Raw genomic sequence first — 25748 nt, forward strand, 5'->3', positions numbered from 1 at the left:
TTGTAAATCTGATTCATTCAGCTCCACAAGATAACTGTTCCGTGACTGAATTAATAATCAAAAACAAATACATTAAATTTAAATGTTCAAACAATACATAAGTGATTTTTTTTTTAAGTCTTAAAATTTTAATTTAAAAGATCGTCCCAGAATCGTGCACTTGAACATAGAATTCAAGACCCTGGAACTTCAAATCACTTTGCATAGTTATCAGTGGTTGAATACATTGGAGCCGAAGCGCATAGCAACGGAGGGGTCTAGTCAAATTTCTGACACCGCCTTTAGGTGCTTTAATCTACAGCTTCCTCTTTTTTCCCCCCTTACAGTTGAAGACCCAGGGCCATTTGACCCACAGCTTCCTGGAGCCTGGATTTTGCTAAGTGTAATTCATGGTATAGTTCACCATGTTCTTCTGTCCTCTGTACTTTCTGCAGATTGGCAACTGGATTCTGAGTTTCATCAGAATGCACATGTCTGGTTGTCCCTCTTTTTGTGATGTGTTAACAGTATTGATATTCGTTGCTTAGATGACTGATTCACCCAGTTTGTAAAACTGTCATTTCTTTCTCATTTACTAGTTGGATTACTTTTATAATGAGGCACCTCCCCACATGTGTTATTTGGTTACTCAGTAGTTCAATTCATAAGGAGAAGGCAAGATACATGCTTGATTCTTTACCTGTCTATAGGATAGCATTCCCTTCCTGATTCTCTTTTTCTTGTAACTTTTGTAGGGAACTTGACTTTGATGATTTTCGGTTGCTCATTTTCATGCAAAATTTGTTTTCCTGCATTTCCAGTATTTCTCTCCTAACTTCAGAGCTTCCCCTTCTGTTAGAATACAGGGATCAAATGTGGCAGCTTTCTTTCTGGGATTTCCTGGCTCTGTTTTCACTCCCCCCTGACACTACCAATTTTATCTGGATCTGCTCTTTCCTTTATCACTCCTGTTATTTTTATGTATTTATTTATTTATTCTTAGAGGTTGGGGGTAGGAGTTTATTAATTAATTAATTTAGTTTTGCTGTGTTGGGTCTTCATTTCTGTGCGAGGGCTTTCTCTAGTTGTGGCAAGCGGGGGCCACTCTTCATCGCGGTGTGCGGGCCTCTCACTATCGCGGCCTCTCTTGTTGCGGAGTACAGGCTCCAGACGCGTAGGCTCAGTAGTTGTGGCTCACGGGCCTAGCTGCTCCGTGGCATGTGGGATCTTCCTGGACCAGGGCTCAAACCCGCGTCCCCTGCATTGGCAGGCAGATTCTCAACCACTGCGCCACCAGGGAAGCCCACTCACTGTTGTTATTTTTGATTCCACTCCTGGATGTTCTTCTGTTTCTTTAATTAATTAATTAATTTTTGGCTGCGGGCTTCTCTAGTTGTGGCACACGGGCTTAGTTGCGGTATGTGGGATCTTAGTTCCCTGACCAGGGATCGAACCTGGGCCCCCTGCATTGGGGGCATGGAGTCTTAACCACTGGACTGCCAGGGAAGTCCCCTGGATGTTTGTCTTTAGTGTAGAGGGAAGAGGGTGTTTGCCTGTTCCCGGAAACATTTGATGCCCTGCAGCTAACCTTGGTTTCTTCCCTACAGTGCTGTGCATTATTGACTGAATGTTTGTGTTCCCCCAAAATTCATATGTTGAAGCCCTAACCCCAGTGTGATGATATTAGGAGAGGAGCCTTTGGAAGGCAGTTAGGTTCAGATGAGGTCATGAGGATAGAGCCCCTATGATGGGCTTCCTAAGAGGCAGCAAGTGTCCTGTTGCTGGCGATCAATAAACTGCTTCATGAAACTTTCCCTTTGCAAAAGAAGTACACTTATGTTAAGCATTATTAATGAAATAGAGCAAGGGATGGCATTTTGCAGTGATGCATTTGCCTGAGCTAAGATAAAGCAGTGACAAAAGTTCACAGAAAATAAGACATGTCACACCAAAAGGCATTTAGATTTAATTACAAATGTAATTTGCAAAATGTTTAATTCAGAGAAAAAAATCTGTTTTTATCTTTATTATCTCTTTCTTCCTGCTGTTTTAGTGCTTTGTTGGTCGATATTTTTCTAATGACCTGAGTTGAATACTTGGAAGATTAATGTCAACATTTATTCTTTTATTAAATATGCATTCAAGGCTATGATTTTCCCTCTAAAAATGCCTTTAGCTACTTCTCATAAGTTTGACATATATTATGTTCATTATTTTTCAGTTCTAGATACTTTTTATTTCCATTGTGGTGTCTTCTATACTCCCTCAGTTATTTGGAAGTGGTTTTAAAATTTTTAAATGTGTAGGTGATTTTTGTGGTTGTTATTTGGTTTCTAATTTTATGTTGGTCAAATAATTCTTTCTCTAAGATACTGATCCGGTTTATATTCAGAATTCCTTTGTGGTGTAGTAAGTGGTCATGTTCTATAAATCATTCATGTGTTCTTGAATCAGAATGTATATTCTTTAGTCATTGAATGAAGAATTGTATAAATGGCCATAACATGAAACTGGTAAACTGCATATTTCAAATCCTCTAAATCCTTATTCATTTCCTCGGCTGTCTGATCATGTGTTGAGGTACTATATTACACATTTTAAATTTAATCTTCAAATTAATCTTCACAGGTAGTATTATTACCTCTTTTTTACAGATGGGAAATCTGAGGTTCATAGAAATTAGGTTGTCTAAAGTTACCCAGATAATAAATTGCAGAATTATGATTAGAGTTCTGGATTGTACAGCTTTTCACTACATTATGATGTCTATGTAAAATGTCACAGTATTTTAAAAGTATTTAACAAAGCAGTATTAAAAAAAGAAGTATGAAAAAAGAATTTTCCAAGCTATACTGTAATAAAACATTGTCTGCTTGACTTGGAAAATTTGGTTTGCACATATAACATGCTCTTACTTCTCCCAACTCCTAATACAAAATCTAAACTAGCCAATTTTTTTCTTTGTTCTATATATCCATAATTGATTTTCAGAAGAACAATGCTAAAGCATGAAAAGAGATCAATGACCTTTCTAACCCATTAGAGCCAGGATGGTTTATAAGATTTATATTTTACATTTATTGAATCCTTAAAATCAGGGATCCATCACAACTTTTAGTTAACCAGAACATTAATTCAATTTATTCAATCACCTGGGAGTAACCACAAACCTATCAGGGAATATTAGATTCCTTTGGGATGCTCCATGCTTAAATCTAAAGAATCATCTTCCACTCTGGTGACCTTCAAAATGAAGTCATTAATATTTATTTGAGAAAGAAAACCACAAACATTATAAATATTGAACTAACTTTTCTGATTTGGAGTTGTTAACAGTACATTTCTGTTGCTAAGGGGGAAAAAGTTTGAGAGGCCTTATTTTCCTTTTTCACTTTGAAAATATTAACAGATTGATATTAAATGGGAGAGAATTTATAAAAACATACGACCATTAAGCCCCAAACCATGGTCCAGTGAACAAGGCTTGATGAATGCCATTTCTGCTGGAAAGGTATAGTGTAATTATTATACGAGCCACTTTATTGAATAAGTCTCCCACATAAAACACAGTAATTGGAACGGAGCAATTACTTAAAATTACACAGGTTGAAGGTGGTACCTCATTTATCTGTATTTGAATTTCTCATGCACCTGTGAACTGAAAATTAATCCCAAAGTGCATATGACAGATCCTGTGCATGGCAAGATGTTTTCATAAAATAAACTTTTTGCAGAATTGACATCATGCTTAGAAAGAAAGAATTTTAAAAATGTGATTAGTGTTGGTGGCAGCAAGATTAAAATAGTCCTATTACAATGTATATAAAGGTGAATACCATTGTATTAGGAAGGTGTGTTAGGAAGGTTTGAAACATGTCTTAGAATGTGACTTTTGTAAAAAGGGAGTTTTAGATGATGGGTCAAGACTTCTGATCTTAAGTTATTTCAACATCATAAATTCTGAATCCTGAGAAAATACCAGGCAGGAAAGTTAAAAAAATATATAAAGATGTACGTGTAGAAGTGCATGTACAGACATGTGCACACACACACACACACACACAAACCTCCCAAATCTTTACTCTTCCTTTGGGGTGCAGGGCACCCCATACATGTCAGTCCCTGCTCTGTGTGTGAAACATCTTTTTGTCTTTCTGTGAATTCCACTAGATCATAAGCTCCATATGATAAGGATGGTATATTCCTTGTCCACTACATTTTCCTCCGGTCTAGCACTGTGTATAGTTCATTTCTGAAATATATTGAAAGAATGAATACATTTCTTAATATTAAAGATAGCTCTGTGTTCTACCTTTTTTTTTTTTTTCTTATGAAGTGAATCCTTAAAATAACAGATGGGAAGCAGGTAAAAAGTACAAAGGAGGACTGCTTATTTTGAAATGCCTCTATTCACTTGAGATATAGGACAGTCTTGTAAAACTAGAAACTAAATGATTGGAAACTTCATTGGCTTGGCTTTTTGGCACTTGAATTTTACGACTGTGCTTTAGTCACTAATGCTTGTCATTGCAGAGTTGGTCAAAATCTCCAACAACTTATATCTCAGCTAAACTAGTATAATAACGGATGAGGCAAAGCATGAGGGGAAAACATTATCTTCAATTACAGAAAAAAATTAGATATGTTTATATACAGTGCTAACTGGTAATAAAATACAAGACATGCTATAGGGAGATTTAGATTCTACAAGTAAAAAACAAAACGACTTTGTGGTTATAGTCCATATAAACAGAAAGACAAAGGCTGAAAATCTGCAGAGATTAAAAAAAGATGAGTGGATTTACAATTCTGGGAGAAAATGCCAGATGCTTTTAACCAAGCAGCTGTTTGTGAATTTAAAATCCATGGCACTCTGATAGTACAAGGAGCAGCTATTGGTCTCCAATTACAATTCAAGTGTATTTGAACTTCAGATCCAAAGAACAAGAATGTCAGAAGAAGCACCAACTATTAGACATTGAGACTTAATGGAAAATACAATTTATAAGTACGACTATACTCAAAGGGGAAGCATGTTTAAAAAGTAGAGCAAAATGTAAATTTCAAAGATAGGTTTAGCTGCAACCTCAGCTCTCCCAGACCTGTTTTGGAGACTGTACCGAAAACACTTGATCAAAAGCCTTCGATATTATGTATAAAAGATGCTTAACCCTAGACTGATTTACTTTTGACCCCCGATAAATGTGCACCTAAGGAATACAAACAAATTACATATAATTCCAAACTAAAAATGATCACACAGTTAAATATTCTGAAAAAAATATCATTGATAGGGAATTCCTACTCTCGTGTTAGTTGAAAGCAGCAAAATGTGTTTTTAGCCCATAACCCAGCACACTGCATATAAAAGTCCTCTAGAAATGATTGTCAAATGAAGACTGTGCACATAAATGCAGCCATATTTTAATCTGAGCTCACAAACGTACTGCAAAGATCAATAAAAATGGAAAAACAGTTGTCATTTAAATGATGCATCTCCATTATTACTGTGATTAAGTGGGCAATCAGTTATCTACTAAAGCATTTGTATGCTAAAGAGGGAAGTGGTAGGGTTTTCATACTGGGTTTGATGGACACACTTCTTCCCTCCCTGGGACCACACTACTTTGTATTTTTGCGATACAGCTTCGGGTTAGCAGTAGTAACGTGTAATCTGCCACTCTTCTCCTAGAGATGTGTCCTGAAGGGCACTGCAGAGATGCTAAGCTATTATTTTAGAAAATTCTTTCAGAAGAGTGAAAGCCCCAAAGATGAAAACAGGCTATTCTCTCTTTTTAAAGTGAGTTAACGTTCATCCTGGAAATTATAGATCAGGCTGAGCAACTTGCTACATGTGGAGTTACTGGAACAAACCATCAAATACTCTATGATTATGCAGAAAATTATAAAATGCTGTATGACAATCAACAAGGCTTTGTGAACAGTTAACCCTTCCAGAACAATTTAATTTACTTCTTGAGGCTAAGACACTAGGTAGGCACGGGGGTTGCAACTGAAATATCAAAAATCAGACTAAGGGGCTTCCCCGGTGGCGCAGTGGTTGAGAGTCCGCCTGCCGATGCAGGGGACGCGGGTTCGTGCCCCGGTCCGGGAAGATCCCACGTGCCGCGGAGCGGCTGGGCCCGTGAGCCATGGCCGCTGCGCCTGCGCGTCCGGAGCCTGTGCTCCGCAACGGGAGAGGCCACGACAGTGAGAGTCCCGCGTACCGCAAAAAAAAAAAAAAAAAAAAAAAAAAAAAAAAAAAAATCCCCTTTCAAAAAATCAGACTGAAAGAAAATCAGGCTCATGGGCAGTAAGGAAAATAAATCAGTAACTAATATATTATGCTCACGTAGACTGTTACATCTGAAGGTTAATTTAAGTTAAAGTAATTTTTCTGGATTGATGAATATGTCTCTTTGCTGAATCTGACTTCATGGCATGGTTTAATTAAAGTAACTTTTTTTTCTCTTTTTTTTTTTTTGGCTGTGCCGTGTAGCTTGCAGGATCTTAGTTTCTCAACCAGGGATTGACCCCGGGCCCAGGCAGTGAAAGCATCGAGTCGTAACCACTGGACAGTCAGGTAAGTCCCTAAGGTCACTTTTCTTATCTGGTTTGATAGGCACATATCATATGCTATGCCAGGTGCAATGCTAAGCATTTAACATATATTATTTAATTCTCACAGCAAGCCTTAAAAATAAGAATTAAAAAAAAAAAATAAGAATTATCTCTGTTTCTAAATGAGGTTGGAACCTACATCATGTAATCAGTTACTGGTCTTAATGACTATTCTATTCTGCTTCTCACAATCAGCTACATTAAGGAGATCATGCTGTCCATGTTTTTCACATGTTTCCCTCCCTGCTTGGAGCAATTTGTCCTCTGTGGCTCAGTCTTCCTTCTCCTGCAGGAAGGACTTAGGGGGTTCTGTCTCATGCTCCTGTAATAGTTTTTACTTTCATCCATTCACACGTGTTTCTCCCCATTAGACTAAAAGATTCTAAAGGGCATAGTTCACATCTCACTCACTGTTGAATCCCCATAGCCCAGAAGAGCGCCAGACGAATAACAGGTGTTCCATGAATGTTTGTTGAATGACTGAGTGACTGCTGAAGACTTATGGAAATGTAAAGGGTAAACAAAACACAGTAATTACTTTTTTTGTTTTCCTCCTCATTTTGTACACTATTAATTTAGCTATTAATTATGAAGGCTTACTATGGAACTTTCTATGTGTTTAGCAGAAAAGAGACAGGTAAGAGAAGTGCAGGGATACAAGGGAGTGACTGGGACAGCCCGGGACAGCCCTCACCTCTCCATCTGTCTCACGCTGATGTGACTCTGTGATGGGCCCTCATGTTCCCCAGACACGGCAGATTCTGACCCCAGGAGTGGCTCCCCAGTAAAGACAGCAGGGCAGAAAGGCCAGGGAGGTCCGTCAGAGACAGAGAGAGTCCTTAGATCCAACCACAGTGGAAACCTTGACGTTGGTGAGATGATTCACTTGAGGACAGAGTGAGCTGCTTTTATTAACAGGGTTACTGGAAAGCCAAGTTCACATCTCAGTTTATGTAATCACTCTACTTAAGGAATTGAGGGTTGAATTCCAATAATACAGAGGGAAAAATGAGTAGAAAACCACTGCCCGATTCCCTTCTGCTTGGAAACTAGTAAGACTCCTCTGAAGATCTGCAGGTTTGTTTATCCTTTAATCAGGAGGAAAGGGGACCCCTTGAAGATGCCCACGGGGGTGTAGGGTAGTGGAAAGGGAAAGAGATGTGGGAATTGGCACTTGGGAATGCCTTTTCTGTGTGGTTTGGAAGGACACGCCAAGGGAAAAGAGGGACCACACTGTTTGCTGTCTTTTTCCTTTAGGATCTGAGCAAACCACGCAACGGCTTTAAAGATGTTACAGTTTTGTTTGCTCATTGCTTACAGAGAAGGACAGGTATTTTAAACTATGTGATGAAGGTAATCAGACAGGTCTATTTTTAAGAACATGGTCTCTGCAGAGTGAGGTTGCCATGGGAATTCCTTACAGTTGTTCAAAGCCAGGGTATTTACTTGAGCAAATCTTGCCTAACATGTGCTTTTGTGTTTCCACATTGCTTCATCAAACAACTCCACCTCCACCCCTCCTGGCTTTTGTTGTCAGGTTTTCCCCTTAACCTGTGATGTCCAGGTTCCCGGGGACTCAGTGTTTTCCCTGGCAAGAGAAAAGTGAGTCCCTCTAGTATAGAGGGTGTCAGAAGTTTCTTCCTGACAGGTAGTCGTTAAGAGAAAACTTTTATTTTATTGCTCCTTTGTTCACATTATGAGAATCACCAAAAGCCAGCCTCTCTTTTTCTTTTGATTTCTTACTACTCTTTGAGGAAAACAGCCTCTGTGTGCAGGGGGCCAGGAGAGTTTCTACACGCAGGGTGAAGGACCTTGCTGTCGCATTTCCAAAGGCAACTGGTATGTAAAAGAAATCTGCAAGGGCTTCCCGAAAAATACTTCATCAGGGGAACTAACAGTGGTGTGGTCTCTGTTCAGGATTTTTCTCGTGTGTTTGTGTATTTTTGTTTTTAAGTGGCTTTGGGGTTTCTTAAGAAAAATGAAAAAGGCTTGCCATATTTAAAAATACAGATACCTGACTGCTTTCTCCTCGATTCCTACTTCCCTTAAATCCTTACCACTGAAACTCATTGGGTGGAATTCTCTGTTTTGGGTTTCCCTGGCCCAAAGCCCTCAAGGATGACAGATCCTAAGTATTTATGAAGAACGCCAGGAGCTCAAGCTGGAAACTGGATGCTGAAAGGAATCGTTAAGTCTACTTTCCTAGCAGCCTGAGGAAAGTCAAAGCTTTAAGAACGGGTGGCAGCACGGTAAGTCTTTTTTGCTGCTGTCCCAACAGGGCAGCTACTGCTGAGATGAAGAGAAACTAGGTGCCCTATGTGCCCCTTTCCAGATGCTGAAGGCTATAAGAAGATAAACAATATCGTTCTAACTGTAGTTTCTCTACATATGGCCAATAGCCTGATGGGGAATGAATGGCAACTTAACCGCGGCTGATCACTGTCCTTGTATAAGAACATGTATTGTGTGTTTGAATCCACTGACTTTGTAGGTGGGGGACGGCCCGCAGTCTCCAAGAAGTTCTAGTCTCTTTAGAGCTGAGGGACTTGGATTCCGCCCCGAGGATCAACGTCTTTGCTAGTTCATTATATTTTAGGGGATTATGAGAGAGACTCAAGTGTAAGATTACAGAATAAAGCTATAATTTGTTATCTTACTTTCAGTTAGTTAAAAATAACTGTTAAATGAGAATATAAAAAGAAGCCACAAACATAGAAGGATGCAAAGTCCCCTTAGACACACCCCCCATTCCCACTCACCGGCCAAGAACCTTTTTCTTTATTTTTTCTCACCGATTTCAAAATATTCTGTTCAGGAAATGTGAGAGACATCATCTCCCCTTTTAGAGAGAAAATAAAATTTCACAGACTAAGATTTTAATTTTGTATTTCCAGTGGGATAGCGTTACTCGGGATTTAAAAAAGCAAGTTGTGGATTTGCCGCATTGGGCATCCATGATATTGACTCTTGGCGCTCTTCCTGGAGAGGGCTGGGTGCAACCTGAGCCCAGACTGGGGCTTCACTGCACACCCTCTGGCTTAAAGTTCTGCCTTCGAAATAAATTTAGAAAATAAGCAATCTGTGTTCTCATGTATGAAATGCAATTTCAGAATGATTGTCTGAAACCAGGCCATTATCCTCCCACTTGCTTATCCACTAACATAGAAACTTTTTGCTTCTATGCCTTGTGCACAGTATTGCGTGAACATAACTATGGGGAGGGGACGTGACAAGTTTAGTGACAATTCTTTTAGAAGAGTACAGTCTTCTGAAAGTCTTTAAGGAGAGGTAACAGTATTGCGCGTGTGTGCCTCTCTCCACACACATTTCATGATTTTTTCACTCAGACTTTAAAAGTAAAGGATGATCTCAGTTGAAATCAAATTAGTGGCCTTAAAGATTAAGCAGAACAAATATTTCAAAACACAGAAGAAAAAGAGAGATAACAATCATAAGAGAAAAGTAGGGGTAAAAAGGAGTGGATGGAAAAGTAATAATTGAACAAATAATAAATGAAAATTTCTTATATTCTTAGTTGGCAAACTGAAAAGACTCCCCAGTTTGGGCAGTTCTGATGATAAAAGACGTACAAAGTATATCCTGGTAAAGTTTTTGCACTCCAAGGAGATGTAGAAAGTCTTACAAGCTTCCCAAGAGAAACCAGAAAACCAACCAACCACCAAAGAAAAACCGAATTATTTTCACATGGAAAAAAAAAAATGACATTGGCATCAGACTTGTCATCTACAGTCTTGGAATCTCTAAAACAGAGGAATAACATCTGTAGATAACTGAAAGAAAAAAAATAAATGAAAATTCTTGAGTGAGAAGAGACACACTACAAAGGAATTCATTATAATCATAACTGAGAACAAAATCACTCAACTACAGCAGAGAAACCAGGAATTGGGGGAGTGATAAAGGGCAGAAGTTCATTTCATTTGGGGAGGAGATGGGAGAAAAGGAGGAGGAGAGGAATAAGTAAAGGTCCTTTACAAGGGTAATCTTTGGAGAATGGGGAGAAACAGAATCTTGGAGCATGAAGGAGCTGCTATTTTATTTTCACATGATAATAGAGAAATATGTATTTGATGATAAGCCATAGAAAAAAAGGTGGCAACAATTTAAAGGATTAAAATAGAAACTAGGACTTTCAAAGAGAAATACTTGCAAGTGAATTAGATGCTTTTGCCAACAAACTCTAATGTGTAATCTCTTTCACAAACTCTGCTATTGATCTTTCATTTTCTAACTGTAGAATCTGGGGAAAAAAATTCCCTATCTACTTTTCAAATGATAAAGACATAGGTAAATCAGAACATGAGTAACATAATGTGCCTAGAGATAATTCCTGCCACAGGCGTTAGTAAACTCAATAAATGGCAGTTATTTGGACTAATTTTAGAGAAACTTGGCTCTGGTTAGTCTCCCTGGCATAATAACTGGAATAAGTAAGGTCTCCTGCAGAAAGTAATGTACAGGCCACCATTAAACCTGGGCTGAACTTGAGAGCTCAGAGCCCTTCCTTCTGCACATGATACAAAAGCTGACCTGTAGAAATGCAAAATTTAAATTAACAAATTTACAAATGTTAGGTTTAGTAATTTCTTCAACCACTAAAATTATTTTTTTTATTATTCTCCTGAGACATTAGATTTCAGGACCCCACCCAGTTATGTGGTTCTTTTCTCTAACACACAGGCTTAAGAAAAATCTGGTTATTTGCGACAGTGATTCTTACTTTTTGGTCAATGTACTTGTCCTCAATCGCAGACCGTTTGGAGTGATCGCAGGATGAGGAAGAGGCGGATGGAAGGCTTCGTAAGAGGCAGCAGGTATCCTGTTGCTGGCGATCAATAAACTGCTTCATGAAACTTTCCCTTTGCAAAAGAAGTACACATTATGTCAAGCATTATTAATGAAATGGAGCAAGGGATGGCATTTTGCAATGATGCATTTGCTTGAGCTAAGATAAAGCAGTGACAAAAGTTCACAGAAAATAGGACATGTCACACCAAGAGGTGTTTAGATTTAATTACACATATAATTTGCAAAATGTTGAATTCAGAGAAAAATTCCTGAATTTTCAGTTATTCTTGTTTTAAAAAAGTCACGTCCCTGAAATTACTTTTAAGCAACAATATTCAGTAATTAATGGTACCTTTTGACTCCTATTGTGGTAATAAGATACTTTTTTTCCCCTCTAAGATTTGGAGGAATTAGTTCATCTCTCTGAACTTTCATTTATCATAAGAATCCTTATGAGATAATATTACATTTAAAGACTCAAAATAACTCAAAAGAAACTTACTTCATCTGATCTTTAAAGCATGGGGAGAATTCAAATAACAGCTTTTCAATAATCACTAATCTTGAATCTAATTTACGGCTCTTTTATATATGTCATATTTTTCACGTTTTAAATTTTGTTTTTTTTTAAAATCAGAATTGCAAATATATTTTGATTTGAATTTTAAATATTATGGCACCACATCCAGTCTCATGCTTTTATAACCTCCCCATAGAATTGTTTTTAAAACTAGTTACATAAAAAATGTCATATTTGATATTATTCTGGTTCTATTTGTAATTTTTGAGCTATAACTGGAAGAATTTCCTTTAATTATTAAAAATAAGCATTTTGAAGCATCTTCAATGCAATTGCTTAACTTGAGGGCAAAGTGGTAGAAAATCATATTAGTATGAGTGCAAAATGCCATGGTTCTTCTCTTAAAAAATGGAAGACAAATTATATTGCACCCAGACATGGCATTCTAAACAAATGCTGTCACAGTAGTCCAGAAACCTGGCCAGTGGCGGTTTCTCCATTTCCTTGAAAATAAAAGGGCCTCGGAGGCAAATTTATCCTTACATGGTTGAGGGTCAGAGGCCAGTGTCTATGCACATCTTTGTAAGCTGGACCACCTGTGCCAGTTGCCTGTGAAGTCAAATCCCCGAGGGGCCATCTCAGGGTGAAGCAGCAGTCAGCAGCCTTCTCGCCCAGGCTAACACACTTGACTCTGCTCTGGATGTATTGCTTAAAGGGGTCAACGGTTTTTAAAACAGAGGAAGACAGAGTAGCAGTATGGATAATAACTTAAAAATAGAAAGGAACCACACCCACATGAGTTTGAAAGAGCTGAATCAGATTTAAGATGAATGTTTTACAGTGTATTTGAGATATACAATTAAAGAGATACTTTAATACCTGATTTTAGGAACTGTAAAATCTGAAGGAAGCTTTGAGATTTTCACCATTTGCGGTCTGTTTGGAAATTTTTCAAAGATTCGAAGTCGCAAAGGGAGCTTTTCTTTGGTGTCTGCATTTGCTTCACTTTGCTTTAACTAAAGAAAAAAATAGAAAGAAGGGGGGAATCTGTAGTAATATAAGTCACGGTCTATCAGGAGTTTTGAATCAAAGGAACAATGAGTTATTACATGAAGAAACGGTAGATGGCAGTAAAACCCTACCAAGTATATCTTGGTCTCCTGCCTTACTCTGAGCGTTCAAAGTCTGAGCACAGGGAAAACAAAAAGAAAACTAAACAAAAAACTAAACCAGAAAAAAAAAAAATTAGCAGAAAAATGGATGTTATTTTATTCCCAAACATAATCCCTGTTCCATACCGAACATAATTTTTTATCATTGACTGACTTATTATCACTAACATATTTAAACAGCAAAGTGTTTTATAAATACGTGTGTTAGAATTAGAAATCAAAAGAATGAAAAAAGAAATGAAAATCCTAAGTGGTGATATTTGAAAGGGGGAAAATGTCAAGGAAATTGATCATTTAGCCTAGCAGATTCATGAAAGAATAGCTCAAATAGAAACAACGTATTCGGTACATAAAGCAAAAGTTCTCTATGTAGTTGTAAAGATGCTTGGGAATTATTCAGTTGTGTGCCATGAAATATCTGGGAATTGACAAGCAAATGGCTTTATTATTTATGTTTATTTATTTATTTCTATAAGTTTGTTTTTATGTTTTTACAGTTTAAGTTTCACAGAAGCTGAGGCTTTACATCACAAATGCTGAGCTAAGAGGTCAAAGAGTACTTTAGTTCAGGCAGTCTTTCTTGGAGGGGTTATGGAAACACGTTTCTAAAGATACCAGCTTCTTACCCCCTATGGGGTATATGCTTTTATTTTTTTTGAAAAATATTGGATATATATTTCTTGATTTATAAAAAGTGTTCACAAACTAATTTTGGAAAAGACAAATTCACAAAATTATACAACTGCTTCAAAATTAATGAAAAGATGCTCAAACACAAATACTTATAGGTACTATAAACACACAAATAAAATTATTACTTTTGCATATCACATTACCAAAAGTTTAAAAATGTGAGGTTATGGGGAAATGGGAATTTTTGTTAAATATAAAATGGTACAACTTTTTCAGAAGGTAATGTGATAATATGTTTTAAAACGTTAAAGATGTGTCTACTTTGATCCAGCAATATCATTTTTGAGACTTTATCTTAAGGAAATATTTGAACAAACAGGCAAAGACATAAGTACATGTCAGGGACTTCCCTGGCAGTCCAGTGGTTAAGACTTTGCCTTCCAAAGCAGGCGGTATGGGTTTGATCCCTGGTCAGGGAGCTAAGATCCCACATGCCTCGTGGCCAAAAAACCAAAACATAAAACAAAAGCAATATTGTAACAAATTCAATAAAGACTTTAAAGATGGTCCACATAAAAACAATCCTTAAAAAAAAAAGTACATGGCAGTTCAACGCTACCCTGTCAGTAATATTAAAAAAATTAGAAATAAACTAATAAACTAAAAACTTATCCCCAGCAAGGACTGGCAAAATAAATTATGATACATTCATGCAAAAAGACTCTATGAAGCTCTTATAATGGATGACATAGATCTATAAATCTTATAATCTGTGTGTGTGTATATGTGTCCTTAAAAAATAGAGAATACAAAAGAGTACATATTATGAGACCTCATCATTTATATATGACAAATCTGGAAGGATATATTCCAACTGGTAATAGTGGTTATTTCTAGGGGAAAAGAAGCAGGATTATGAAATTAGTTTTCTCTGGTTTGCTCAGATTACTTAAAATTAACATATATTAGCATATATTATGAGAAAACATATTAAAGACATTTCCACAGCATTAGTTCCATAATTACCTCATTAATGATCAGAAAGTTGCAATTTATAGAGATAATGATATATATCTTTAAAGACTTACTTGAGGCATAGAGTACATTAGCTTATTTTATTCAAATAATATTTTAAAATATTAAAATAACCAATGTTATTTTAGTTAAATACAAAACTTTAAATATTTATTATTCTTGGGACTGGTCAACGCATCTCTATTACAGTATGACAAAATATCCCCTAAATATCATGACAAGGGGGTATATGCTTTTACTTTATTTTTAAAAATTTATTTGTATTGGAGTGTAGCTGTTTTACAACACTGTTAGTTTCTGCTGTACAGCAAAGTGAATCAGTTATACGTAAACATATATCTCCTCTTTTTCGGATTTCCTTCCCATTTAGATCACCAGAGAGCATTGAGTAGAGCTCCCTGTGCTCTGCAGTCTGTTCTTATTAGTCATCTATTTTATACATTGTAGTGTATACATGTCAATCCCAATCTTCCAATTCATCTCTCCTCTTCCCTCCCGCCCGGTGTCCATACGTCTGTCCTGTACATCTGTGTCTCTATTGCTTATGCATGTACTTTATACTGACAATCTGTCCTGGATTTGTGGAAAGGTGAGCAAGAGAGGCCAAGGAAGCTTTTATAATGAGAAGAGAGGTGGCAGCTCTTCCCTCCTACCATGTGGGGCTATTCAAACTGGCCAGAGAGAACATGGGCATTTGTGGGGAACATCCCAAGTTCAATACAATATATGGCTCAGTTGTCCAACTGGTTGTGAGCCCATAGTGAGATTCTATGTCCTGATTCCTAGTTCAGGAAACTTGCCTTTTTTTCTTACTCCACTATAGAAACTGTTCTTACATTTTGGTTTTGTGTAATATGAACATCTACCTTAGCCATTTGTATATCTTATATAGCTTTGTGAGTCATCTGTGACTTTCTGTCTTCGGTGGTATCTCATTTAGGGAAGGGGCCACCACTGTTCACCACCTTCCTCCCCTCTCCCCATGAAAGGAACACTGACCACAGCGCATTCTCAATAGTTTGATGGTTACGATGACAACGGTGATAAAGAATTAGCTCCCAAAAGCACAGAACAAAAACGGTGAGCATTTCCAGGAGATGCGGGCAATTAGAAAAATGGCTGCACGTATACAGAGATTCATGAGGAAGAGACTTTTCCCCCAAAAGTTTATTGCCACAACTAGTAGAAAAATATTTGTAGTGGTAAGTAGAGCACACGGGCGGGGGGGTGGGAAGCAGTTAATATGTTGTCAGACCAAAGAGAAAGGCAATTATAAAGGGCCAAAGACAGGCTGAGAAGACAGGGCATAAATGAAGTATTTAATTCATGCGTCTGCTGACTCATTTATTGATACACCGATGCAGTCATTTATAAATCAAATCCCACAGGCCAGGACTTAGCAGGTTCCGTGCTAGGTTCTGGGGATATAAAAATAACTGACGCACAGTATTTGCCCTCACGGAACCCACATTATAATGGATAGATAGTTATGTAAACAGATAATGACAATAAAATGTAATAGTTATTCTAGCTGAGATATAAACAAAGTGATGTGAACACAAGGTGAGGAGCAAAGAGACAAATTAGAAAAAAAAAGAAGAAGGAGGTGCTGCTTCTCCCTCCAGAGACTTCCTGGGCAGTGGAATTGCTACACGTGATTCTGTGAGTCAACACTGGGGCTGTAGGCCTACCGGGACTGGTATGTATATTTTATGAGAATCAAATGTCTTCAAAGAGACACAAGGGCAGATGCTATATTAATCGGGACATGCCATCAAAACAAAAACCACGGAGCTCTTTCCTAAAAACTGCTCAGCTGGCCCATTCTCTGGGTCCCCCCCGTGCTTCCCTGGTCAGAGACATCCCTTGGCTCATGCTTTCCCCTCCCAGGGTCTCCTCATCTGGTTTGGCTCCTTCAAATCTATCCCGCATCTGGGTCATAGTAATCTTCTCACTTTTTGGCTTAAACCCTTCAGTGGGGGTCCACTGCTCTTGAACAAAACCGTCCACCTTTAGGTTTTAACACCCAATTCTGTGTTACCTGTTCCTACCTGTCCCTACCTGTCCAGCCTCACCTGGCCCTGTGCCCACACCATGCTCCAGTCACGCCCGTCTCTTTCAGCTCTTCGCAAGTGTCCGGGCCTCTGCCCCAGAGCATTTGTGGCCTTGGTCCGTCTGCTGGGAGCTCCTCTCCTCCCCTTTCTCTCTTGCTGTTGACGAACTTCCACTTGCTTTTTTGATTTCAGCTCCACCAGAAATCCCTCCGAGAAGCTTCCTCTCATCAACAAGGTCTTCCTCTCACAAGCCCACAGCATACTGGGTTGAACCACATACATTTGGTTGAACCAAATGAAGCTGCCATGTTTGTGTAGAGGTCAAAGCAGTCAAAATGGGCAATTTCTTATGGTTCAACCGAACATGCACTGTACTAGGTTCCTAGGACCCTTTTTAGCAAATCATTATAAGATCAGTAGCTTAAAACACAAAAATTGATTCTCTCAGTGTTCTGGAGGCCAGAAGTGCTAAATCAGGGTACCAGCAACGCCACGTTCTCTCTGAAAGCTCTAGGGAAAAATCCTTCCTTCACTCTCCTCAGCTTCTCAGCAGTTCTCGTTGTTCCTTGGTCTCTGTCATTGCTTAGCCCTCTTCCCTGTGTGTTTCTCTGTCTCTCTATCTGAATATCCCTCTCTTTTCTCTTACAAAGACACCAATCATTGAAATTAGGGCTTGCCCTAAAGCAGTATGATCTTAACTGATGACATCTGCGAAAATCTAATTTCCAAATAAGGTCCCATTCTGAGGTTCCTGGTGGACATCGATTTTGGGGGGACACTGTGAAACCCAGCACATTGAGCATTATTTGCACTTGTAGTGTATGACCACTTGAACTCTATATCTGTTCTTCCTGAGACTGTAAACTCTTGGAGGACAGGGATCGTGTGGGAATTTTTCACTATTCCGTATCCGGGGCCTGCCACAATATTTGACACAAAGTAAGTTAAACAAATATTTGCGGAATAAGTAATTATACAGATCAGACGGCAGGACTAAACTCCCCAGCAGATAACTGGGAGATAAAAGAAAGGATTTTGGTTATATTCTAAAGGATGGAGAGACAAGCAGAAAACATCTGTTTCCCAATTGAATAAATTTGTTGGTGTGAAATGTCGGTGTCCCTAGATTCACAGACTAGAATAAAATTAGACTCTGTGACATGTAACCTGAACGTATGTCTGCCACTGATGAACAGACGAATGTTTAGAATAAGTTTACACGTAATATTTTGTAACATTTAATCAACTATCCTAGAACATAATGTTTAACAGATGTAGGTTACCAGTATTAAAAAAATAATCCCGGGGGCTTCCCTGGTGGCGCAGTGGTTGAGAGTCCGCCTGCCGATGCAGGGGACGCGGGTTCGTGCCCCGGTCCGGGAAGATCCCACGTGCCGCGGAGCGGCTGGGCCCGTGAGCCGTGGCCGCTGCGCCTGCGCGTCCGGAGCCTGTGCTCCGCAACGGGAGAGGCCACGACAGTGAGAGGCCCGCGTACCAACAAAAAACAAACAAACGAACAAACAATTCCCATGCCTATATGTTTTTAAAATGGAACTCACCTCATTCTAACTTGTATTAGAGTTATACTCCCCCAAAGCTTGTAAGCTCCTCAAGGGCAAGATTCCACCTTTCATTTACTTTTATCGCATCTTTTAGAGAGCAGAAATATAATAACTGTTTGTGACTAAATGGCTGTGAACTCAGCATGAGTTGATCATCACACCGTAAAACTGCAAAGAGCAGGTGAGAAGCTCTCTCCATGGATCAGAAGGTTCTTCAGGATCCTGCAATCCATCCTCTTGACTATCAGGCATTGCTGCCCCATAGATGTGCCAAACGGGGCAGTTAAAACCGAGAAAGGTGAGTGGCTGCTGGAATGGCAGGTACGTCCACTTTCACTGCTGAGGCGCTGACGCGAATCTTCTACCCGCGGGAAGGGGCCTCTTTCTGAACACCAGGGCTCTTTCGGTTGCTCCCAGATCAGCAGCATCAATGAGGGATGGAGATACACACACTCGTCGGCCGGGCAAATCCTCTCCTGGGTGTATACCTCCTGGACATGCGTGCACGCCCAACACAACTACACCCTCCCAAGCCCACAGCAGCGCCCCCTGCAAGAGTCCCGAACTCAAACTCCTCAAGTGCCCATCGGCCCCTGAATGCAAGAGCAAATTGTGGTCCATTGAAACATCTGAGTCAACGAACAACATCCAAGCACAAAACTTGGGTGAATTTCCCAACAGAATAGTGAGTAAAGGAAGCCAGACAAAAAACAACGGAGTACGGACTGAATGATTCCATTTATATAAAGTTAAAACACAGGCAGCACTGGTCTCTCTGCTTGGTCCCAGGAGAGCGTTTACCCTGGGGTGAGGGGGAGACATGATGGCTGGACAGGTGCACGGGGCGGGGCTTCTAAGGTACAGGCAATACTTCTTGAGCTGGGCACTGGGGGAGGGGGTTCAGTTTGTAAAAATGCAGCAAAATGCCTCTTTCTATAAGTATGTTGTAGTTTAGTAAAAAGTGTTCTTTTTTTTTTTTTTAAGGGCAGATGATGCATTGGAGCACAATCATTTAATTCTTACTTCACTGCTATTAACCTCCATAACCTTCACCATTGCTTCTTCCCCAGCCCATGATCACGACTGAGCTACAAAAAGAGAGGAAAAGAAGAAAGCACAAGATGGGATTAGAGTGTGTGTGTGTGTGTGTGTGTGTGTGTGTGTGTGTGTGTGTGTGTGCCGAGGGGGTGAGTGGTGGAGGTGGATCAGGAAGCCAGGATAAACGGAAGTACTTCGTGGTATTTTGAAGCCACTATAAAGTTTCTTTAATATGTGATAAAATGGCTTTTATCCAAATTCTTTCCCCTTCTGCATGTAAGCACAGATTTTCCAAGATTAAATTTACTTTGATGCAAGTGAGGGAAGAACATGGATTATACTGGATATACTGGATAATAATTTAAGATCATTATACTGTATCACAAAAGCTGACCTTCTAACATATAGTAATTGTAATCGTAAATTTCCACTTAAAAATTATTTCAAAGGTTATGATTCTTGAATGGAAGAAAAGCAGCATAGAGAATCCCAAGATTTTATTCTCTTTATTGAAAAACCTAATGTAAAGAACAGTCCGAAGGAAGGAGGTTATAAAGGCTTCAACTGAGCGTGAAGTCTGGCTGTAGCATATAGATCAGATGATAGCTTTGTAACTGACTCACATGGTTTAAAAAAAAAAAATGTGCAAAAAGGAAATTAGAATCAAAGGAAAAAATTTCAAACCTTGAGCTTTAAAAAATATAAATCATCTCAGCTCGGTGCTATTCTGTGGTTCAGCATCTGTCTTGCTGAGATATCATTACACATTGGGTGGCTGAAAGACTTTTCCTTTTCTTGTGCTTCTCAAGAGAGTTGGGAGTAATTGGTTTGCACGACACATACTCCGTTCTGCCTCATTGCTTAAATCTGCCATATTTCAGCCTGGGCTTTCTTCTGTTAAAATATTCAAGCATTATTCAGTTTCAGTTCCTTTCTGAATGCTGCAACAAATAACTGAATTGAAGGATTACCTTAAATAAATATTTTTTGTAATTTTTGGTGTGATTTTCTAAAAGAAAACAATTTAAAAAGCATTCAGACTTGGGAAAGATTCTCATTTGAAAATCTAGTCCATTCTGGCTTGGAAAATATGCAGAGATCTGTGGGTTAATGTAACTGAAGAGTGGTTTTTGACTCCTCCACATATGAAAGAGGACCACATTCCGTTTAAACCAGAGAAGGGAGTTCCTCAGTGTTACCTGAGTCAATTAAGGCTGAATTCTCTTTGCTTCTTTTTTTTTTTGTCTGCGTTGGGTCTTCGTTGCTGCGTGCGGGCTTTCTCTAGCTGCGGCGAGGGGGGCTACTCTTCGTTGCCGTGTGCGGTCTTCTCATTGCAGTGTGCGGTCTCCTCATTGCAGTGGCTTCTCTAGTTGCAGAGCACGGGCTCCAGGTGCACGGGCTTCAGTAGTTGTGGTACGCAGGCTCAATAGCTGTGGCGCACGGGCTTAGTTGCTCTGTGGCACGTGGGATCTTCCTGGACTAGGGATCTAACCCGTGTCCCCTGAATTGGCAGGTGGATTCTTAACCACTGTGCCACCAGCGAAGTCCCATATCTTTGCTTCTCTACATGATGGCTTTTGCTGGTTTTTCTAGATCTGTACATGACTCAGTAATTCAGAATGGAGACTCTTTCTAAAGCATAAACTACTATTTTTCAAGGAAGTTTCTCTTGCTATTTTGCACCTGTGATTCTACAACCCGAACTGCAGATGACCCATCTGGAGTAAAGATCAAACATGCTGGGTTTTAGTACTATCTCTATGTTACTATCAAACCCTGACATACAAATATGTATAAGGGATACTTCTCACTAGCCTATTGAATCCAATAAAGAGTTTCTTGGAGGGGAGAACCTTTCCTTTTTCCTCTGTTCAAATGTCCCTTAGCTACATAACTGCACGTGAGACAGCAATATTGTGTACTTAAAAAATGTTTCCTTTAAAAAGTGTTGAAGTCGTCAGGTCATTAGTTAGGGTCAGTGTCAGGCTGTTAGTTAGGGTCAGAGTCAGGGGAGTAGGGTCAAGAGGAGAAAAAAAAAGTGTTTAAGTCACTGCTTTTTCCTTCTTCTACAAACACCTTCAATAAACCCTGGTACCTTCCAACTTCAAATTGGAGTTTTCTGGATGTAAATTGGAGGGCTCATTCCTTGGTTTGCCTCTGGGCCATAAAAGCTACATTTACTTGTGACGGCTGGCACCCCAAAATGTTCAAGGTAATTTCATAACTTCATGTGGTGTTTCCTCTTCCACATCTCGCAAGACATTCAGAGCTGTTACTCATTCCCCCTTACAGCCTGACCCCAGAGAAAGTGGGGAGAGGAGGTGTTCTTGGAGGAGCTGGGAACTAAGTGGCCGTTCTGTGCCTCCTGGTTTGGGAGGCCAGCAGCACAGATGCATTTACACCATCTTAGGACATCCCTAAGCTGTACAGGAAATGTTCACCTTCATGCTCCTGTTACAACACTGAACCTAAGATCTTACAGGCTTTAAATGTCCCGCAGAAGGTTCTTTGTGCAATAATGTAGGTACTATTTGCACCAAACCTAAGCTAGCAGAAAATGTTAACAAGACAGTAAAAGAAAGAAAACTATTATAAAACTAGAATACCAAGTGATGTTGAACGGTTGTTTTTCTTTACATTATTGTCCCTTAAAATCCCACTAATGGAATGAACAGTTTCCTTGAGATAGTAGTAACGAATACATTTGCCTTTGCATGTTTTTTCCTCTAGGTCCCAAACACCTCTATTTTACATCGTATCTGTGTTGCGTTATTCAACCGAGACACAGTTGTTTCCATTAGGGAATTTACTGAGTCATAGAAACATTTTTATTATGACAAAAAATGCATTTTTTGCTCCACTTCAAATGAAATATTAGAGTTCCATGTAAACTAGATGTTTGGTTCTTGTTATGAGATGAATATTCAGTAAGTAATAGGGAAAAAAAAAAAAAGCCCAGACCAAAGGGAATTCAGCATATACATTTTTGTGCACTCACATAATTGTCCTCCCTGTTTTGCTTTCGAAAACACAGGAGATAGCACAGTGCATCAGTAAAAAAGTAAGAAGATGTAGATTTAAATTTTTGTTCCATTTTATAATCCCTTAACTGCTTTGGATTTCAATGTTCTCAAATGAAAAATGAGGATCTTCACTCTTTTATATAAATGCCAGATATTTAAGAGAGATGGTGTATTGCCTGTAATTTGAATTACTCAAGGGAAATGTGCTATAAAACCCAAAGCTATCACTGAGCCCCAGCAACTGCTGGCTCGACGTGAAAATGGTCTCATCTCGGCGAGGGGGCTAAATGGAGAGGAGGCTGCGCGCGTGCGCTGTCGACCCCTCCTCCCTCTAGCCTGGGACACCCCCCACCCCCCGCCCTTTCCCACTCGCTCCAATTTCTTCCCCTTCGCTACGCTGATTGATTTATTTTCTCAAGATTCTTGGTTTAAAAAATGAAAATGAAAATAGAGAAAGGCAAACATTTCTCCTCACCTTGTGTCCCTCCCTTTTCAAACTTGCTTCTCGAAGCTTGCTTACCATCTACGCGGCTCCTCGGCACTAGCTTCCCCTCGTTCACTCCCTCTCGGGCCCCAGGTCTCTCCCACCACCTCAGTGGTCCCAGGCTGCTGAGCCCAGTGGCACTTGGACGCAAACCCTCCCAACTGGGTTTCCATCTCAGTCCTGTCCCTTTAAATCGACCTTAAAGAACACCTAAGAAAGAAATACCACCTTGTTCCTGGGCCTTAAAGTAATTCAAGGATGGTCAATTACGTGTAGAATAAATTCTGCTCAGCGAGGCTTAAAGTATCCCCTCATGCCTTGCCCTTTATACTCTAACAACATTGGTTTGTGTGTCCCTCCCACAGAGTCCCATCTGTACCTTTGAACATACCGTCCCCCTGCCTGCAACACACTTTCCTTCCACACTTGGTTAATTACCATACTTCCTTCAAAAACCATCTCTTCTAGGATGATTTCTCAGAATAACAATTGGTTCCTGAAGTAGTAAACGTGTGCAGATACTCTGCTGAACGCTTTGTTCGTTGCCTCATTTTCTAACGCTATTTAATCCTCAAAATAGCCTCCTGATGTAGGTACCATAATCAGCTCCATTATGTTATAGATGAGGAAACTGAGGTCCAAGGAGCTCAAATCTGCTGCCCGAGGTCACGCAGCTAGAAGTGGAAAAAGCACTGGGATTCGACCACCATCTTTCAGATTCCAGAACTTCAGCTTGTAAACACTGCTGTATACTGTTTCACCAAAACAGCGTTTTTAAGCAAGAGATGTGTTTTTACTTCTGCAATTTTGCACCCGCTATTTCTTTTATATGGAATGCATTTTCCCACTTTCCTGATAAAATTTGATTCATTATTTTCAGACATATCTTCTCGACCTGGCTCCAACCTGAGTTGGGCGTGTCTTTCCCCAGGCTCCCTGGGTCTTCAAGCCTAGTGCTCAGGGCTTTGCACTGTAACTCCTTAATTCTGTGTATCTCTCCCCTACTAAGCTGACAATTTTTAATTAAGGGCAGGACTCTCTGTGGCCCCCATGCCTCACTGGATGTTTATACACAAGAGACAAGGATAACACAGTGGTGACGAGATGAAGAACAAAAAAAAGGCAGCATCAAGGGTGTCCCACAAACAGGCTGAAGTGACCAATGTGGTATTTCTCATCACTTGGTTACCCTTTCCTTAGGCTCTTTACAACGTGGAATCAGCCATATGAACCAGCACAAATGACTCTTCCAATTTCAGATGAATTATATTACTAAGATGAAGAGAAATGACAGCGACATCAGATTTTCTATCAGAAACAAAACCATAAAAAACCATTTTGTTCCTGATGAAGTCTGTGCTTCCAACTTTATAAAATAAAAAAAAATCATAATTGACTATGAATTCTATACAACATATCTATGGTATAAAGCTTCACAAACATATGAGTCTTTGAACAGGGCAACAGAGCAGCCAATTTATGTCTATATATAGTGTTATTAGAGTTTACCATAGAAAATTCTTAGCCTGTTTAAAAAAAAAAAAAAAACCTCTTTATTTTGAAATAATTTTAAAGGTACATAATAGTGACAAAGATAGTATAGAGAGTTCCTGTACACCCTTGACCCGGCGTTTTCTTATGTTAGTATCTTATATAACCATAGGACATTGATCAAAACTAAAAAATTAACCTTGGTCAAATACTTTGAACCAAAATGCAGAACTGCTTTGGAATTCCCTGGATTTTACAGGAATGTCTTTTTTTCTGTTTCAGAATCCCATCCAGGATTCCACATTCTATTTCATTGTCACATCTTGCCACCCTTGTGTGTGTGTGTGTGTGTGTGTGTGTGTGTGTGTGTTTTAAGCTCTTCCTTACTTTCTGTCTCCACAAAATATTATACTTAATACTTAAGTCTCATCTTGTGTTTTCCCTGCCTCAACTCTAGAATCAGTCACTTCTCCAAAGAATATTGATTTATTGATTTGTTTTACTGGAGAATGGTTTTTAGAAACGAAAATTTTAGGATTGGGTTTTCTTGATGTTACTGGCATGTCACTGCTTCTAGGCTCGCCCAGAGGAAAGACCTAGGAAATATATGTATGTATATGAGCCCTTGTATACACACATATCTATATTTAGTATCTACTTACTATGTTTGTATCTTATATAACCATAGTGCTGTAAATATGTATCCACCCTTGTATCCATGTATCTATCTACATATCTATGTCTATATATCTACTGATGTATCTATGTATCTACATATCTATTTATGCATCTATGTATCTATCTATCTTCTATCTTACAATAAACTGAGTTCACACTGATACTCAGATTCCAATTGCCAGAGGGTTCATTCTGGCATCTTCCCTTTGCTTATCTGTAACTTCTTTCTCTGACTGTGTGAAATCTGGCTCTCATTATCTCCATAAATTTCTTTATGTGTTCCACCTTAGTTTACAGATAACTAGTGTCAGTGATGGTATTTACTATAAAATAAATCCCACACTTTAAATCAGAGGTTTGGAAGACACGTATTTTGTACTGGAGTCTCCACATTGGGGTCTTGAACTCCCACCCATGCTCTGTCCTCTTAAGTAATTCCTTCTCAGGCAACCATCATGCATTTTCCAAGTATCGTTCCTGAGTATGCCCGTGGTAGATGGTACAGTTGTTCAATTTTGCATACTCTGAGGGCAAAGGGCTTATTAGATGCACTATGAAAATTCACGTTAACATATTTTATGCAAAACAACATGGAAATAGGGATAACGTCAAATAAAATAACATACATGGACACTTCTCATTTCTTAGT

At 39.1% G+C, this 25748-nt stretch overlaps 1 protein-coding gene across 6 annotated transcripts in view; it reads right to left on the reverse strand.

Moving 5' to 3' along the window:
- NALCN (sodium leak channel, non-selective) overlaps positions 1-25748 on the reverse strand; it is a 274410-nt gene that overhangs the window by 68580 nt on the left and 180082 nt on the right. For all 6 annotated transcript variants that reach the window (XM_067016966.1, XM_059042399.2, XM_067016967.1 and 3 more), the window contains 2 exons: positions 12809-12945; positions 11342-11480 (listed from right to left, as the gene is read on the reverse strand). In XM_067016966.1, the coding sequence (XP_066873067.1) occupies positions 11342-11480; positions 12809-12945 (276 nt within the window). The remainder of the gene's footprint in view (positions 1-11341; positions 11481-12808; positions 12946-25748) is intronic.

The sequence above is a fragment of the Kogia breviceps genome, chromosome 16, assembly GCF_026419965.1.
Source record: "Kogia breviceps isolate mKogBre1 chromosome 16, mKogBre1 haplotype 1, whole genome shotgun sequence".
NCBI lineage: Eukaryota > Metazoa > Chordata > Mammalia > Artiodactyla > Physeteridae > Kogia > Kogia breviceps.